Below are 18012 nucleotides of genomic sequence, written 5' to 3'. Positions count from 1 at the left end.
AATGAATTAGCTTAATATTTGTTCTTTATTTCTATTTTATTTATTTTCTTTTTCTTTGAAAGATAAAGATAGCCTTGCTTAACATGGCAAGGTTGTAAACTAGCAATAAATATGCGCGTTATAAATAGAAAAAAATAGCTATTCTATTCACCTTCAAAAATATTTTTAAAATATCAGTGAGTTAAAAAAAGAAAAATACATTAATTTTTATATGATTTGTAAAAATAGTGTAAAATAGTCCTCTTTAACTTAAATTAGAAAAAAGGGATTAAATAGGAAGAAATTTTTTTCTCGCAACAAATATCTAGGATAACAATTTTTTAATGTAAACTAGAAAATTTCACTGAGAATAACATGTTTCGATTTAAGTTATATGGTAATATCGAACCACATACTTTAATGAAACTTTTCAAGGTGGAAATATTAAAATTAACATAAAGAATAATTAAGTTAGTTATTATGTAGATATTTTTTTCCTCTTATCCTCAATCGAGCTGTGTATAGGATGGATAAATGCATGGCATTTATTGTGGTAAAAGGCTGAATTACATGAATTTGTACAGAGCAAAATTTCAGTAAACAAATAAGCAACAAAAAAAAGTATACTAATGTATAATATTGGAAAGGGGATACAAAAAGAAAAGTATACAGGGAGGGGGGGGGGGGAATAATGTCAAAAGCAGGAACGGACAAATGTTGGGAGTAGGCTAAATGTATATACCTTTAACATAATGAACATTTTCACATAAATATATATTTAACCAATGTTGAATGAATAACAATACATGTAGATTAAAGAGTGGATTGTATGAAATAATACTTGCTTTTTTTAAAGAAAAGTAACGCTTTGTTGATGGTAACAATAATAATAGTTATAGGAAACACATTCATGAATGATAATCATAAAGAATTATCTCAAAAGGAATTAAAAACAAAGATAAGAGGACTTTGAAGTAATATGATTTGTACAAAAAATATAAATATTAATGTAAAGTGGGTTACAGCTATATTGAGCCAGTGACTTGTCGGATAAGAAATTTGAATGATTACTGCAGATATCAACAATTACAAAAATATTTCAAAAGTCAGTTACAGTTTAAGCGACAAATAAAACAACAAAGGTATGAAAACATAGTTCTTATATAATATATATATATATATATATATATATAAACTCTGTTGGAAATAAGTACAATGCATTACCACTATGCCTCTTATATACATATATATATATGTATATATTATATATGTATATACGGGTTCTTACTAGAATCAACTGGTAAGTCCTATTGGTTCTAACTGGTATCATTTGGTTTGATATTCCAGTATGGTTAATGGGTTTCAAGTGGGTTATGGGTGGCCTATGGGTTTCAACTGGTATAATCTGTTCCAGTTTGGTTTATGGGTTTTAACTGAAATCAGCTGGTAGATATATACTGGTAATCATGCCTATTGGTTCTAACTGGTATCAATTGGTTTGATATTCCAGTATGGTAAATGGGTTTCAAGTGGGTTATGGGAGGTCTATGGGTTCCAACTGGTAAAATATGTCCCAATTTAATTGATTTATGGGTTTTAACTGGAATCAACTGGTAGTATACCAGTAATGTATGTTGATTTTAACTGGTATCAATTGGTTTGATATTCCAGTATGGTTAATGGGTTTCAAGTGGGTTATGGGAGGTCTATGGGTTCCAACTGGTAAAATATGTTCCAGTTTGGTTTATGGGTTTTAACTGGAATCAACTGGTAGTATACCAGTAATGTATGCTGGTTTAACTGGTATCAATTGGTTTGAAATTCCAGTATGGTTAATGGGTTTCAAGTGGGTTATGGGAGGTCTATGGGTTCCAACTGGTATAATCTGCTCCAGTATGGTTTATGGCTTTTAACTGGAATCAGCTGGTAGATATGCCAGTAATGCCTATATTGGTTCTAACTGGTATCCATTGGTTTGATATTCCAGTATGGTTAATGGGTTTCAAGTGGGGTTATGGGAGGTCTATGGGTTCCAACTGGAACACTCTGATCCAGTTTGGTTTATGGGTTTTAACTGGAATCAACTGGTAGGTATACCAGTAATGCATGTTGGTTCTAACTGGTATCAATTGGTTTAATGATATACCAGTATGGTTTATGGGTTTAAGGTGGCATTAACTGGTATATACACCTATTGGGTTTCTATGGGTTCCAACTGGTATCAAATGGTCCAGTTTGGCTAATGGGTTTTAAACTGGAATCTATTGGTAGATAAACCAGAAAGGCCTATTGGTTTTAACTGGTATTAACTGGTGTACTAATTTATACCAGTATAGTTAATTGGTTTCAACTGGAATAAACTTGTATGTTTTCAGCATGTCCAGTTGGGACAATGGGTTTCAACTGGAATATACTGGCATGGTGGGAGTTTACCAGTTGTGCCAATTGGTTTCAACTGGTACCAGTTGACTCCAGTTGAAACCAGTTAAAATTTCAACTGGTTTCAACTGGTTTTTTTACCTGGGATATTGTACCGGGATACTGTCGGTGTGCATGTATTTAATGGAACGGACAAGCTTACGTTTGTCGTCCCGCAATCCACATACTATTTTCGGAATGCCAGAGAGGGCGTTTGGGGCCCACCACTTTAATGCCTTCTTCCTGTAAATTAAGTGAAAAGTAAAGATTAAATGAGAATACTTCTATAGTCACCGAAGTAGAAATAAGGGGGGGGGGGGTGATCTAAAATAGAGGAAAGAAATCAAAATCAGAAGGAAGAGGGTGAAATGTTACCATATCAAAAAAAAAATTAAATGTCAAAATCCATCACAAATCAGATTTGTATATTAAATTAAAAAAGATTGAAAAAATTGTCTCGCTTTCTTTGGTTGCTTTTTAAAAACGTCTTCATAGTCATGGTCATGCACGGATTTTTTTTCCGGGGGGGGGGGGCTAGATGCATACACTTTTCTAAAGAAACTTGAAAGCGAGGAAGCGAAGAGAGGGAGTGAAGCAACTGAACTTGTCTTCAGGACGCTTTTGCATTTTCTAAAGCAAAATTGAGGGAATATTTTCATCTTTGGGTGAATTCTGTTTAAAAAAAAATCAACGCAAAGTGGAACGCATCTGGCAGTCTCGCCTGCATTACGCGGTTCAATATAACAGCAGTGCTGCTGACAATGAAAACAACTAAGAAGAATAACTATTCGCAAAAACACCATTCACAATTTCTCATGAGGATAAAATACAAAGTTCATTGACCCTAAATGACCTTTGACCTTGATATCCAAGTTTCATGCAATAGATCAGTTAACTTTCAAAGTTATGAGACTGAAAAACACCAACGCGGTAAGAGTTCGTTCATCCTTAATGATCTTTGACCTTAGTCATGTGACCTAAAAGTCATTTAAGACGATCATTGATTACCTTTTTCTAAGTTTCATTGATTAAACATACTGTTTCTGTTTGTGGTAACTCCCGTAGGAACTCGGCAGGACAGCATTTGGCTGGTAAACGCCAAGCTGGTATATAACCAATACCTATGAAATATTTTACGTCTCGGTTAATAGAGACCTGTTACATCTGAAAGTTTCCTACCCGAGACCCGACCGAGTCCACTTGCAACCTTGACTGGATCATTATCGGTGGATTAGCTTCGCGAACGGACCGAGTCCGAAATGTGGTCTGTTTACATCACAGCGTTCATTCCCTCCCCTATCGGTACGGTTTCGAGCGGTATCCGATTAGATTGCTGACACCAAAGGGCGCTCTCGATCTAGGCTCTGAATAATTTTTGCGCGCTTATTGAAGTTGTTTACATTTCGTATTTTCGTTACACTCGTCGGCTGCTAGCTCGCCATTTGGTTACAATCGTATGGCGTTCGGGAGCGTTCGTTAGTTGTTATTTCTAGATATTTAAAACCCCGAAAAGTACAGACCCTCGAATACATTATGAAAAAAATTAATGTGTATTCCCTGATTCGGGAAAGTCGTAAGCAATTTCTTCGGGAAAGGGCAATCAGAGTGAGAAGGTTTGAGGAAAGGCGTCGGCAGAGAATAAGGATGGCGATGATGTTGATAATGGCGATGGGCTACGGCTGCATGCCGCAAAACATTCGAAGAACGACGGGGCTGGGGAGGGGATAGCGCGCGCTATGACGTAATTTTACAGCTGGCGAACGGACCGAGATAGGTTCGAAAGCTTGTGTGCGTTTACATCTACGAATCGGTGGACCGGGGCCGGCCCGATACCTACCCGAGACTACCTCTGGATGTGGTCTCGGGTAGGTTCGCTAAAAGGTGGTCCGAGGTAGGTTTCGGATGTTTACATCTGATTTCTTTCCGACCCGAGGTAGACCCCGGGCCGGAAGTGGAGACAATGTCAGAGTTGGGATTCGAACTCACAACCTTGAGATTGAGTCCAATGCTCTAACCACTGGACCACACGACCCGTGTTCAAAGTTATGATGATATTTCATACCTTAACCTTACGAGATTTCAATGTTGATACTCAAAACAGGGCCAATGTTCATTGACCTTCAATGACTTTTAACATTGGACATGATACTTTATTACCCCCATGTCCTAGTTTCATGAACTCGGTCCATATACGAATTTCTGACTTATGATGACGTTTTTTTTTTTTTTTTTCTTTTTTTTTCGGGGGGGGGGGGGGAACTGCTCCCTGGCCCCAACGCTGCGTATGAATATGTTCAGTGTAATTGAGTTACAGAGAAAGAGGTGGATATGTGCCCGGGGGGAGGGGGGGGGGAGTAGGAAGTAAGTGTCAAAATTATCTTACGGGTTTAAGAAAGCCTGGCCATTAGTGCGTATGTTGAGGTAATTACTTGGAGAAGTTTTGAGCCTTTTGAGTTCATCTTTCCCTTCTGCCTGAACCTCAGAGCTGAACAGCATCCGATGGTTACCGCAGAGGGCGCTCATCATAGCGTAATAGGATGCATTGTCGTTCTGCGGAGCATAGGAACCCGCTTCGCATCCCTCCTCTGATTGGTGAGAACAATGATTTTCAGTTAAAAAATTGCAATTGGTACTAGTGCTGACAATATCTTGAAACATGATGGTATAATCATTAGCTTACACCATACACTGCACAAACTCTGATGTTGATTTAACACCGGCCCATAATCTATATATGTCCACACCAGAGAAGTGTTAAACAAGTTTCCTTTTGGTTTAACACCAGATATGTGTTTATACAACACCAATTAATATTAAAACAGCATCGATTTGATTCCAAACTGGTGTTATTTCAATACTTCTCTGGTGTGGACATACAGTATATTAGGGCTGATGTTAAATCAAACCGGAGTTTTTGCAGTGTATGCAGCTTCAGGTTCGTCAATCTGTAGAGTCCGTGCTGAAGGCACGAAATAGCTCCGAGAAGAGCAGTGTCATACATGTAAATCAATTGTAATTCATATTTCATGATTTCAATCTCAGAATAACCAACTAATAAATTTGTTAACATTATGGACCTGATAGCTGTTGGTTGATATAAAACTACATGCAAAATTTAACATTGTTAATGCAACAGTCGCTAGGTACCATGTCATGCATTTTATCAAACCTTTGGGTTTGTCGAAAAAAAAATGTCTGGCCTGAAGAAATAGTGTACTGTATGTCAAAGCAATAATCGCTCCCACACCACTGCCCAACTTCAACTGCTGCCCGGACCACGAACTAAAACCAACTTCGGTGACAGATCATTCTCAGTTATTGCCCCGAAGCTCTGGAATAATCTCCCCATTAATGTACGCGAAGCACCATCGTTTTAATAAGCCCCTCCTTGAAACCCATCTATTTGAATATGTTTCGCTATCCCTTTTATACTTCCATTGTGTTTTGTATGAATTTATACTCCTCAATTATTTTGCATTGATGATCATATTTTGATTACATGTTTCTTAAGATGGATTATGTTCTGAATATTGGAATTATTTGAAAACAGACCTACTCACATTATTATCGACCCATTGGCCCGTATTCTAAAGTCAGGTTTAAGTTAAAATCAGGTTTAAAGTTGTGGTTTAAGTATGGACAGCCAAAAGTATCAATTTTTTTTATTAAGTTGTACGTTTCTTATGTTTGCTGTGCTCTTACCTGATTTATCGATGGTGAAGACAATAATCTATATATACTTCCTAGACAATTATGAATGATTTGAGAGCCAAATGAGCTGAAATATTATATCCCTTCTGTTAGTGATTTATGTAACAATTGGCTGTCCATACTTAAACCACAACTTTAAACCTGAGTTTAAGTTAAACCCGACTTCAGAATACGGGCCATAGTATTTAAGTTGTATATTTACCGATTATTTATATTTAATATTGTATGATGTTGTTTGAAGGTTTGCATGGTGGCATGTACAATCGCTGATGTGGTTTACGGTACACCATGTGAAGTGTTATAGAAACAGTGGATAGAAAAAGAGAAGAAATGGATAGGCGAGAAAGTGGAGATTTGAGAGTAGAGTCTTCTTTCTTGAAAGTAGTCCTGAAAAGGACTGTAAACCAGGAAAGATTGATGAGTTGAGAACAGCTTGAGTAGAAGAGCTAATGAGGAGATGCTGGCTTGAGTCGGCGAGTAGTGATGATGAGTAGTAGAGAGACTGTTTCTATAACACTTCACATGGTGTACCGTAAACCACATCAGCGATTAATATTGTATGTATAATTAATTTTCTTAATGTTTTCACTTTCAATTTCTTTGCTGTTCTTTTACTGAGATATCTTGTTTATGTATGTGTTCTTTCTTTTTTAGCGCTCAGTTGAAAATTCTGTAAAAAAGCGCTTTATAAATTTGTATATTATTATCATTATTTCATTTATTTACTTACTACTTGTAACGAATTGAAGAAACAGTTTGGAAGAGGCCGCTATCATCTGATGTTTTCTGGTGGATGGTTGCCTGCTTTTATCTTTAGGAGTCCAGAATTGCGAGATGTAATAGGTCCCCCTGTAGAGGGTCACAAACAGTTCGATATCAGCGTCCGTGTTGCCTCCAGCTGACAAGAGTTCTTTGAAAGTTCCTCGCCGGCCGACGAAGTCCATTTTCAACCTGATTGAATAATGGAAAAAGAGGTGGCGACAAAAAAGGAGCAAACTATATATCGAGTATCGAAGTGTGACGTCACTGTCATGACAACGAACCGGCCGGTTCTAGGCTAAACAGAATCGCAGCTGACGATCGTCAATACACATTTGTATTTTTTGCAAAGATTACCACCATTCTGTGGTCGCAGGCTATGAAATTCGGATAGCAGCCATTTTATCCAATGAGAAACACGTTCCGGGTTCATTTGTTTAGAACCAGGCCGCCATGACACCATGGCAACTGACGTCATCGCTTCGGTACCCTATAAAGCCAATCTTCGCCTCGCGATAATGAGACGACAGCGATCACAGTGAAATAATAAATGGCAATAATAATGATAATAATAATAACAAAAAACAAAACAGTAACGACGATGAAAATTTTAAAATAGACACTATCTGAAAAAATGACGGTGATGACGATGATAACAATGCTGATCATTGGAATACTACTAATATTACAGCGGCCGCAGAACTGTGGTGTCACTTGGGGCTGCAGCTCCTCAATTATTTTAGTAATCATCTAACTTTTGTCTTGTTTTGACCATTGTATTGGAACTCCCTGTCCATCGACTTTAAAGAATCTCTTAGTATTTTCAAACAAAAAACTTTAAAAAAATGCTAATTTGTCAATACTCCATTTCAACAATTAAGTCAAGCTTATACATAACCTAAACTAAAACTATGAAATAAACTAACCTTTAGCTACCAATCAATTTGTCCAATATTACGTATTGTAAGAAATGACACTACAACATGCATTACGACCTGTGCACCAGCCATGTTCTTCTTTTCATTTTCAGTTTTTATTTGCACCTCCCTTCCCCTTGTCTCATTCTTTCTTTCCTTTGCCTCTTTTTTTCCTCCCAATTATAATTTGGTAACTATTTTTGTTAAATTTAATATCATTATTATTTTTGTTATCGCTAATTCGCTTTATTTTTATATTTAGATTAGTTGTTTTAAGCCCGTCTTTCGTGTTCGTCTCCATTTTTGTAAATAGTTTGTTAATTATTATTGAAACTAAGTTTAGGGACTTGCATTCTATACAAGCTTTGCTTGTCTTGGAAAGTCCCTCTGTTCATTTCTGCATTCCTCTTATAGATAAAATAATTGCAACTCATCTTCAATATTTGTTATGAAATGTAATTGAACTGTCTGTATTATATTATGTATAGTTACTCTGATTGTATTTTGAAAATTTTGTTGAACGGACAAAAAAAAATCTAATCTAAACTAGTTACATGAAAATGACCATCAAATTTTGATTTCCTGTATGTTCAGCCCCAGCACGCAACTCCCAAATCCGTTTCCAACTCCCAAAGTCGCGCAATCATCTGAGAAGCTGAAATAATTGCCTAGCATGGAAAAACTCTGACAACCCCTTTTACATGTATTCCTATACCCTCTAAGGGAGGGCGCTATGATATTATGACGACATATGAATATACGGTCCATAAAAGACATGTCTGAGACTCTCACCTTGATCTCTTTGAATCGAGTATTCCAACTTCTTTTAATAATCTCTTATGATCACGCATCCAGGATAAAACATTGTCCAGCGAGGTTGTGTCGCCCTCATCGTCCCCCATATCCACGTAGTTAGCGAACCCTCTTGCGTAGTCAAAGTCCACTGGGCTGTCCGGTTCGACAAAGAATCGTCGGTTGCGGTCATCGTTGCGGTATCTGCGGTTTTCGTCCGTAGAGAAGGTTCCCAAAACTCTGCGGTCGCGGATGCGGCCATCTTGGTGTCTTGACTGTTGCAAGGAAAAAACAATATAAAAAAATAGGGAAGTTCTTAAAATCCGTCACTAAAATAACGAATTCAGACGAAGTTTCGAAATGGTGGTCTAATATTCAAAGTATGAGTGGGCCTACATTTTGGAAAACAGAATCATTATCTATTCGATCCTTTTATTTATTATTTTCTTTGTTTTGTTAATCAATTAATTCGTTTATAAACTCTCTTCAGTCTCCTGTGTCTACGAAAACATGATATTCCAAAAAAATTGCATTTCCATAAAACTTTGCGATGAATGATATCGTGACAATTTAGAGAGACACGGGAGGGTGACTATCCCGGGGGGGCCACTTCCATTGACGAGTGGATACCATGCGCGACCATGGGGTCTCGAAAAGCACCCTAAACACGTAATTTCCATATTCTGAAAATGCACCCCTTAACAAGTATTGGCGTGTGAAACCCTACCCTTAACAAGTATTGGGAAAAAAACCGATACTCTTGGCTAATATTTCCTGAAATGAACCCCTAAACAAGTACAGGAATGTTTTATTGTTATGTCACGGGCCCTTCGGTCGTCGGTCTTACCTTTTATATACACATCATTTGGTTTAGTACGACCCCACATTCTAGCTACACCTCGCGCAAATCAGACTCTAAATACGTAGTGTTGGGGCAAAAAGGACATCCTTTATAAAACATTTTAATTTGTTTTATCATCCCCGCAAATTTGACCCTAAACACGTAATTTTCATAGCGAAATAGATACCCTTTTTCATTATTTTTGTGTTTTTGACACCCTTATCACGTTACGTACGTAACGTGCCCTATCTTGAAAAAGACATCCTTTTTACGTGTTTTTTTGGTCGCGCATGGTATCCACTCGTCAATGTAAGTGGCCCCCCCGGGGTGACTATATACATGTAGATTTGGACCAATGGTCACTACGCGAAATGAACATTTGACAGTACAAGCATATAATAGTTTTACATGCTTGTTGTCGTTGTTGGGATTGGGGGTAAGTTTACGTACATTTTTTTTATTGAAATAGGAGTGGGCTATAAATGGGTGATTTTTTGTTTACTTTGGCAACAGTTTTTTTGTGTGTTCCTTTTACCTTATCTCACCATGAAATGACAATATTTTTTGTCTGGGGTCCGAGAAAAAAGTGTGCCGGCCAAAATCCAAAGTGGCTGCCAACCCCCCCTCCCCCCCCCCCCAAAAAAAAAAAAAATCAGTTTTGGCCACAACTTCTTTATTTGGTGGTCCCTTTCTCTGGTTTTGGTGTCTATTCAAATGTTTTGGAGAGGGGGCAGGCAATTTGTTTTTTTACTAAATTAGTACTTATAAACCATTACTTGTAGAGTTAAAAGGTGATTTTACCTATATTTATCAATTCTTAGAGCCTTTTTTGGGCCAAAAAGTAGTTTTTATCGTCATGTGGTTCTTGGATATTAGACGATACGAGTTGAACAATAGCAAGCAGCTTCATATTGCTTTTATTTCTCCACCTTGGGTTTTACGGATATTTGCGAAATTTATCTTTATTAAATAAAACAAATGTATTTATCTATAGGGACTGTACAGTATACAATACACTGTATATACTGCACTGCATACGTTATATCTACATGTAGGGGAAGGCGGGGTAAGTTGAGCATAGGGGCAAGTTGAGCCACCACCCCCAGGCCAATGATGAATGAGTCAGACATTGTGGTGGTGTCATGTATTGATGACCCATTACATAACCCTTTTGAAGTTTACCCAACCATATTGTTTTCGACTTTGAAACAAAAAGTACTTTAGACGGAAAAATATAAATTTCAGCCAAAAAAAAAAGGACAAAAAGGGTGTAAAATAGAGAAGTGCTTTTTACCCACACACGTCTTTAAATGTAATAAAGAAACAAGAATAATATTGTTAGTCAAGGTATGGATCTTCATTCTTATCATAGTCTTTTAAATGATGGATGCATAAGAAATGTGTGGATGTGAAAATATCGCATGAAGTTCGGACTGGGGTACTTTGAGCCAGCCAACATGGGGCAAGTTGAGCCATGGTAATTCTTATGGTAATAAGAATGAAAAAAAAAAAACTTGAAAAGCCATTATGCAGGCAGAAAGGTGTAAATTCACATGACAGTTCTTATACTTTTAGAGGATGTTAGTATTTATAGAGAATTAGCAAGTGAAAAGACTTGAAATAAAAAAATGAAATGCTCCTTCTTCCCGCATACATTTTGTACAGAGTTTTTGTGGCTCAACTTACCCCAGAAGGTGGCACAACTTACCCCACATATGGGGCAAGTTGAGCCAGTTTACATCGTTTTTTTTTTCAAAGGTCACAATGAATTTCAGTGTGGGATTAGAAAGTTGTATATAGGTGAAAAATATTTCCCAAGAATCAAATTTAAAGGCAAGGTACTTATTTCTACAATATTATTAGTCATATCAATTCTAACATTGCAAAATGCAAAGTGTCACAACTTACCCCGCCTTCCCCTATGCATTGAGACATATAACAAGGTCTGTATTCATCAGATAAAGAAGTTTTGGCCAAAAACTGTGATTTTGGGGTGTGGGCGGCCATTTTGAATTTTTGCCCGGCACACTTTTTTCTCGGACCCTAGACAAAAGATATTGTCATTTCATGTTGAGATACATTACAAGGAATAAAAAAAAAATATTGCCATATCAAAATGATCAAAACAATATTTTTGACCTTTGTATAGCCAACTCCTAATTAAAACAACAACGTAGGCCTACCTTACAAACTCTCGGGAGTTTCTTAAAATCCGTCACCATGATTTAGACAAACTTTTTAAAATTGCGGTCATGAATGGCCAAAGAAAGAAAAATGTTAAGCCTAAGCTAATTTTTTTTGGGGGATAATCAGACCCGAAAACGTGACACTCTAACTCTCTTAGCACTTTATGTAAACATGAACAAGATAGGTTAACTAAAAAATTATTGCGAGCGCGAAGCACGAGCACAACATGTTTGCTATTCCGACATAAAAACACTTTACCCACTTTCTAGGCCTAATAAAGAATGAAGTAAACGAGTACAAAGCGCGAGCTGAATTCTTGTTGTCGATTTAGAACTGAAACAGATCTTTCAAATCACTTTTTGTAATCTGGCGCGGATGTAAGAACATTTGATGCAAGAGCGAAGTGCGAGCTATTTTTTTATATTCCCACTTGAAAAAAAGTGACCAGTTAAAGGACAAGTCCACCCTAACAAAAAGTTTATTTGAAAAAATGAGAAAAATCCAACAAGCAAAATGCTGAAAATTTAATCAAAATCAGATGTAGAATAACAAAGTTATAACATTTTAAAGTTTCGCTTAATTTCACAAAACAGTTACATGCACATCCTGGTCGGTATGCAAATTGGCAGACTGATAACGTCACACACTCACTATTTCTTTTGTATTTTATTATATAAAATATTCTAATTTTCTCCTCCTTGTCAAGTGAAAAAAGTTTTATTTCTCCCTAAAACATGTGGAATTACCATTATTTTAACAGTTTATTGTTGAGTTAAGTTGGTCCTTATTGTCAAATTTGCAAAAATTGAAATATTGTATTATTCAAACAATAAAAAACAAAAGAAATAGCGAGTGATGGACATCATCGACTCTTTCATTTGCATTTCGCTGAGTTGTGCATTTAACTGTTTTGTGAAAAATAAGCGAAACTTAAAAATGTCATAACTTTCTTATTTTACACCCGATTTCGATGACATTTGCAGCGTTGTGTTTGTTTGATTTTTCTCTATCGATTCAAATCAACAATTTTCTGGGTGGACCTGACCTTTAAGTACGTTTTTTATATAAAAGAAATAAACAAGAATGGGTATTTTTTTTTATACCGATCTAAAATAATTTCAAGCACGTTTTAAATACAGACACAAAATTAAGGTGAGTCTGAAGCGTAAGCTGAATTTTTGTCATCATACTGTTTCTAAAGGGAACATGACTTGTTAAACATTGTTTAAAAATTATGTAGGAACACTGTGGCGAGGATAATGTCGCTATAAATGATGCGAGCGCAAAGAGCGAGCTGGTTTTTATTTTTTTTTACAATTTATACCCCAAAACGGGACATGTACACTTGTTATTTATATCAGGAACACGGTGCGCATCGCTTCTGCAAATCGAGAAAAATATTTGATATAGACCTACTCACCTAGAAATATTAAGTGACATTTCAGAAACTGTTTGTGTAATCCTATCCCGCTAATCAGAATACAAGCACGTAGCGCGAGCTGTATTTTTTTTTATATTCAGAACTTTTTAAAATCATGAACAGGATGCCTCTACTCGTTGAAACAAAATTATCAAAACTCAAATTGCGAGCAGAATGATTTGTGCATGTTGACTTGAAAATTGAATACAATAAGCCCCTTGTTTTCATGTAATCATGAGCAGATTATTATCTGGATCAAGGCAATGCGATCGCAGAGCGGAAGCTGATTTTTTTTAATTTATCATGACCTGATTTTTTCCCACCTATTCTCTTCCCCTTGTTTCAATCACATATTATTCTTCCTCTTATTTTTTATTTCCTTCCTTCCCTCCCCCTTTCCTTTTTTTGCACCGCAAGGGGGGAGGGGGGGGGGGCAGGTAGCCCCTAATATAGCACTTGGTTGTTATTGTTGCATTATTAAGTTAATCTAGGCTAACGCTAATGGTAAAATAATTTTATCACAGTGCTGGGTACGAGCTTTGATGCTTTTGTGACTAGCTGCTTTTAAGGCCTAATTATGATGATGATGATAATAATAATAACAAAACTAATTATAATATTAACAGGTCATCTTTTCCCACTCTTACCCCCCCCCCCCCCTATACACAAAAAAGTGGTGGAGGGGGATGCACCGTCCACACCCCCTGGTGACGGCCATGTAAATAATTAAAATAGTCTAAATTAAGTTCTTGTTTGGAAATTAATTTCAAACATGACCAGTGGGCCTAATTCTGATGATGTTAATTACGTGTTCAAGCTCATTTGCATATTCCTATTTTTTTCCAAATCATAATCTAGAATAAAATATCCATGCAATGACCGTCATCGTTTTGTTAAAAAAACGTAATGCGTGTGAACTATTTCACTATGAAAATATGTAATCTTACACATTTGCATGTTATAGCGAGTTTTCCATTATTTATTAAATAATGCCATTATTTAATAAATAATGGCATTATTTGATAAATAATGGTTATTTGTATATAAATAATGATTATTTGTATATAATGGCAAACTGTAAAAATTGTTTATAAATAATGGGATATTGAAACAAAATTATTATTTATAAATAATGAAGTAGATATTTCATTATTTAACAAATAATCTTTATTTATAAATAATGGAAAACTCGAACATTAAATAATGATTATTTATAAATAAAGAGAATAATGGTGCACTCGAAAAAATTATTTATAAATAATGAAGTAGACGTTTTCATTATTTAACAAATAATCATTATTTATAAATAATGGAAAACTCAACAAATTATTTATAAATAATGAAAAACAAATAATCATTATTTATAAATAATGAAAAATAAATAATCATTATTTGTAAATAATGAAAAACAAATAATCATTATTTATAAATAATGAAAAACAAATAATCATTATTTGTAAATAATGAAAAACAAATAATCATTATTTATTACTACAATCTCCTCACTGATGCCAAATCAAAATACTTTAGATCTGAAATCGCTAACGCCGACTCCAAACAGCTATTTAGTATTGTACAGAAACTCACCACCCCCTCTCAGTCCTCCATTTATCCTGAACACTCATCTGCTTCTGATCTCGCCAACAAATTCAGTGAATTCTTTAGCAAGAGGATCAGTGATATTGTGTCCTCTTTTGCACCTGACGTTCCTAGTGATCAACAACATCCTGTGGGCTCTTTGAATTGCAAACTGAGTGAGTTTACTCCAGTGACTGAAGTTCAACTTCGCCATCTCATCAAGTCATTACCACCGAAGTTCTGCAGTCTTGATCCTCTTCCAACTTGGTTGCTCAAAGACTGTATTGATGAACTTCTACCGCTTCTCATAAACATTATCAATTCATCACTCACAACAGGTGTTGTCCCTGAATCATTCAAATCATCACTAGTTCTTCCTCTGTTGAAAAAGCCCAATCTTGATCCGAATGACTTTGGCAATTATCGCCCTATCGCCAACCTGCCATTTGTTAGCAAGGTTTTGGAGAGAATCGTCGCATCCCAGCTCATGTGCTATGTGGACAGTCATCATTTACTTCCTGAGAAGCAGTCAGCATATCGCAACTTTCATTCAACAGAAACGGCTCTCTTGAAAGTACTCAACGATCTACTGCTTACCGTCGACAAGGGTAACGAAGCTGCACTCCTTCTACTGGACTATTCTGCGGCGTTTGACACTTTAGACCACTCAGTGTTGCTCCAGCGTCTTGCACATGACTACTCCATTACCGGAACGGCTCAAAATTGGATTGAGTCATACCTGCAAGATCGTACTCAGCGGGTGATTATCAATGGAACTTTCTCAGCACCTTTCGCTTTGAGCTGCGGAGTCCCCCAAGGTTCTGTTGTGGGCCCTCTCCTATTTCTTCTGTACACTGGTCCTCTCGCAAAAATTATCACTAGCCATCGGGGTGTGAGTTATGCCATGTATGCAGATGACACGCAAATCTACGTATCCATGGCATCCGACCAGAAGACATATGCTGTTAATCTACTGAGTGACTGCCTCAAGGACATCAAGGTCTGGTCAGCGAAGAACAGACTCCGTCTCAACGAAGCCAAATCAGAACTGGTACATCTTTCTTCGCAATTTAGAGCTACGGAGCCTCTGCCAGACTTCAATATGGGAGAGGGCATACTTAAGATGTCTGACTCTGTCAAAGACCTTGGTGTCACTTTAGACAAGCACCTTACCCTCCAGCCACATATCAGGAACATCTGCAAATCAGCATCATGGGGTTTATTTAGGATTGGTAAGGTCAGGCGACTACTCGACCAAGCCTCTACTGAAAAACTCATTCATGCCTTCGTCTCATCCCATCTAGACTATTGCAACTCCCTCTTTGCCGGCCTCCCAATTTCTTCCATCTCTCCCCTCCAGCGAATCCTCAACACTGCAGCGAGAATGGTAACCTTGAGCAAGAAACACGAACACATCACCCCTATTCTCCGATCACTTCATTGGCTTCCGGTTCACTCTCGCATAACGTTCAAAATTCTACTCATTGTATACAAAATTACCCATAATATGTCACCCAAATATCTCCAAGACCTTATTTCCCTTCGTTCTTCCTCTTCTGTCAGATCCTTACGTTCATCATATTCCAATAATTTAATTCATGGCCCTCGCACTAAGACCCGATATGGTGATCGTGCATTTTCTGTAATTGCTCCCACCCTCTGGAATAAACTCCCAATTCATATCCAAAATGCTCCCTCCGTAGAAATTTTCAAATCGTCACTTAAAGCTCACCTTTTCTCATAACTTTTTTTTGACCGATTGACTGTATATTATTATAATCTGCCAACCTGTGCGCTTTGAAACACCAGTATAAAGCGCCCTACAAATGTTATTATTATTATTATTATTATTATTATTTATAAATAATGAAAAACAAATAATCATTATTTGTAAATAATGAAAAACAAATAATCATTATTTATAAATAATGAAAAACAAATAATCATTATTTATAAATAATGAAAAACAAATAATCATTATTTGTAAATAATGAAAAACAAATAATCATTATTTATAAATAATGAAAAACAAATAATCATTATTTATAAATAATGAAAAACAAATAATCATTATTTATAAATAATGGAATGTCGAACTATTATTATTTACAAATAATGAAGTATTACTTGGAATTATATATAAATAATTAGAAATGATATTTTATATAATAGTAGTTATATTTACAAATAAAATGTAAATTATATATAAATAATATTTATTATTTAATAAATAATGATTATATAACAAATAATTGTTCTATATAATATTGGTACATTCGGCGCCTCATAGAAATTGGGGATTCCCCCATGGGGATTCCCAACCCATTTGATTGACTCCACAACAAAAACAAAACAAGGGATGAATCCTTACGTCTTATTGGTAATTTGATTCAATACACATGTAATAAGAAACCAATTTTATCTAGATGATGATTTAGAGAATTGGAAATGGTACCCCCACGTGTTTTTGATAACTTTAAATGAGATTGTCCGTATAAATTCACAATTTCACATAGTCATATGTCTATTCTAATATTGAAAGTGTAACTTTTTGAAGCCTTTATTTTCCTTTTATCCTCCTTCACTCGTCCACTCTAGACCCTGTTCAATATCTTTCTTTTAATTTTTATCATGATTTTATACCAAACTTATAACATTCCATAGTCATTGTCCTTATATAAAGTCTTATAAATAAATTAGACCTAACTTTATAGTGAAAAATACACTTCTATAGATTAATATGGACCCTAGATCTATGAATTTCTCTCTTCTTCTATGAATACTTTTTTTTATTCTCCAGTCAGTAAAACTGATTAAATAACGAAAGGCATTTACCATATAAATTGCCATCAACTTACCTGAGCCATGTCATTGGAAAATGTCAAATCCAAACTTGTTTTATTCTAGCAAAGACAATAATTCAGGGGGTAAATCCGGCGAGTTCAATCGACAGTTCAGTTAATTGGCGCTCATATAGACTCTCAGTCTCAGTGCTAGCTCTGATCGTACCTCTATGTGCTCAGTGCAATCATATCGCAGAATTCGGCGGATTCACCCTTTGGATTTACCCAGAGTTATTAATAACTCTGGATTTACCCAAAGACGTTATATAATATATTTACCAACGAACGTAGAGGGCAGCAACACACGGCAGTCAAGGCCCCATAGGGCCACATAGGGCCCCATTGGCCCTTGACTGCCGTAAGAAAAAAAATATATAGGGCCTTGACTGCCGTGGCCGAGTGGTCTAAGGCGCCAGGCTATACTTTGAGAGTCCGCTGTTCGATCCCAGGCCGCGGCACCTATGCCCGTGAGCAAGGCATTTAATCTATAATGCTCTTTTATCCTGCATTCAAATAAGAGGGAGGGGGAGGGGGGAAACCCTAATTTAGCACTTGGTTGTTATTGTT

At 36.3% G+C, this 18012-nt stretch overlaps 1 protein-coding gene across 1 annotated transcript; it reads right to left on the bottom strand.

Moving 5' to 3' along the window:
- Positions 1–345: 345 nt before the first annotated feature.
- Positions 346–17606, bottom strand: LOC129258678 (decapping and exoribonuclease protein-like). Its single transcript, XM_064098778.1, has 5 exons — positions 17461–17606; positions 8577–8851; positions 6839–7059; positions 4781–4982; positions 346–2640 (listed from the first exon to the last, which is right to left on the bottom strand). The coding sequence occupies exons 1-5, from the start codon at positions 17467–17469 to the stop codon at positions 2496–2498; spliced, it is 852 nt and encodes a 283-aa protein (XP_063954848.1). The 5' UTR covers positions 17470–17606; the 3' UTR covers positions 346–2495.
- Positions 17607–18012: the final 406 nt, after the last annotated feature.

Source organism: Lytechinus pictus, chromosome 4 (assembly GCF_037042905.1).
Source record: "Lytechinus pictus isolate F3 Inbred chromosome 4, Lp3.0, whole genome shotgun sequence".
NCBI classification, from domain to species: domain Eukaryota; kingdom Metazoa; phylum Echinodermata; class Echinoidea; order Temnopleuroida; family Toxopneustidae; genus Lytechinus; species Lytechinus pictus.
Note: the sequence above shows the minus strand (reverse complement) of the source record. Positions and strands in the feature narration are given on the sequence as shown.

Bases quoted from the DNA above. Each gene is read 5' to 3' on its own strand.
- LOC129258678 (XM_064098778.1), bottom strand. The intron at 7,060-8,576 runs GTGAGAGTCTCA...TTATTCAATCAG, and splicing joins CTCGATTCAAAGAGATCAAG to GTTGAAAATGGACTTCGTCG. The intron at 4,983-6,838 runs GTAAGTAAATAA...CTCACCAATCAG, and splicing joins TCTTCAATTCGTTACAAGTA to AGGAGGGATGCGAAGCGGGT.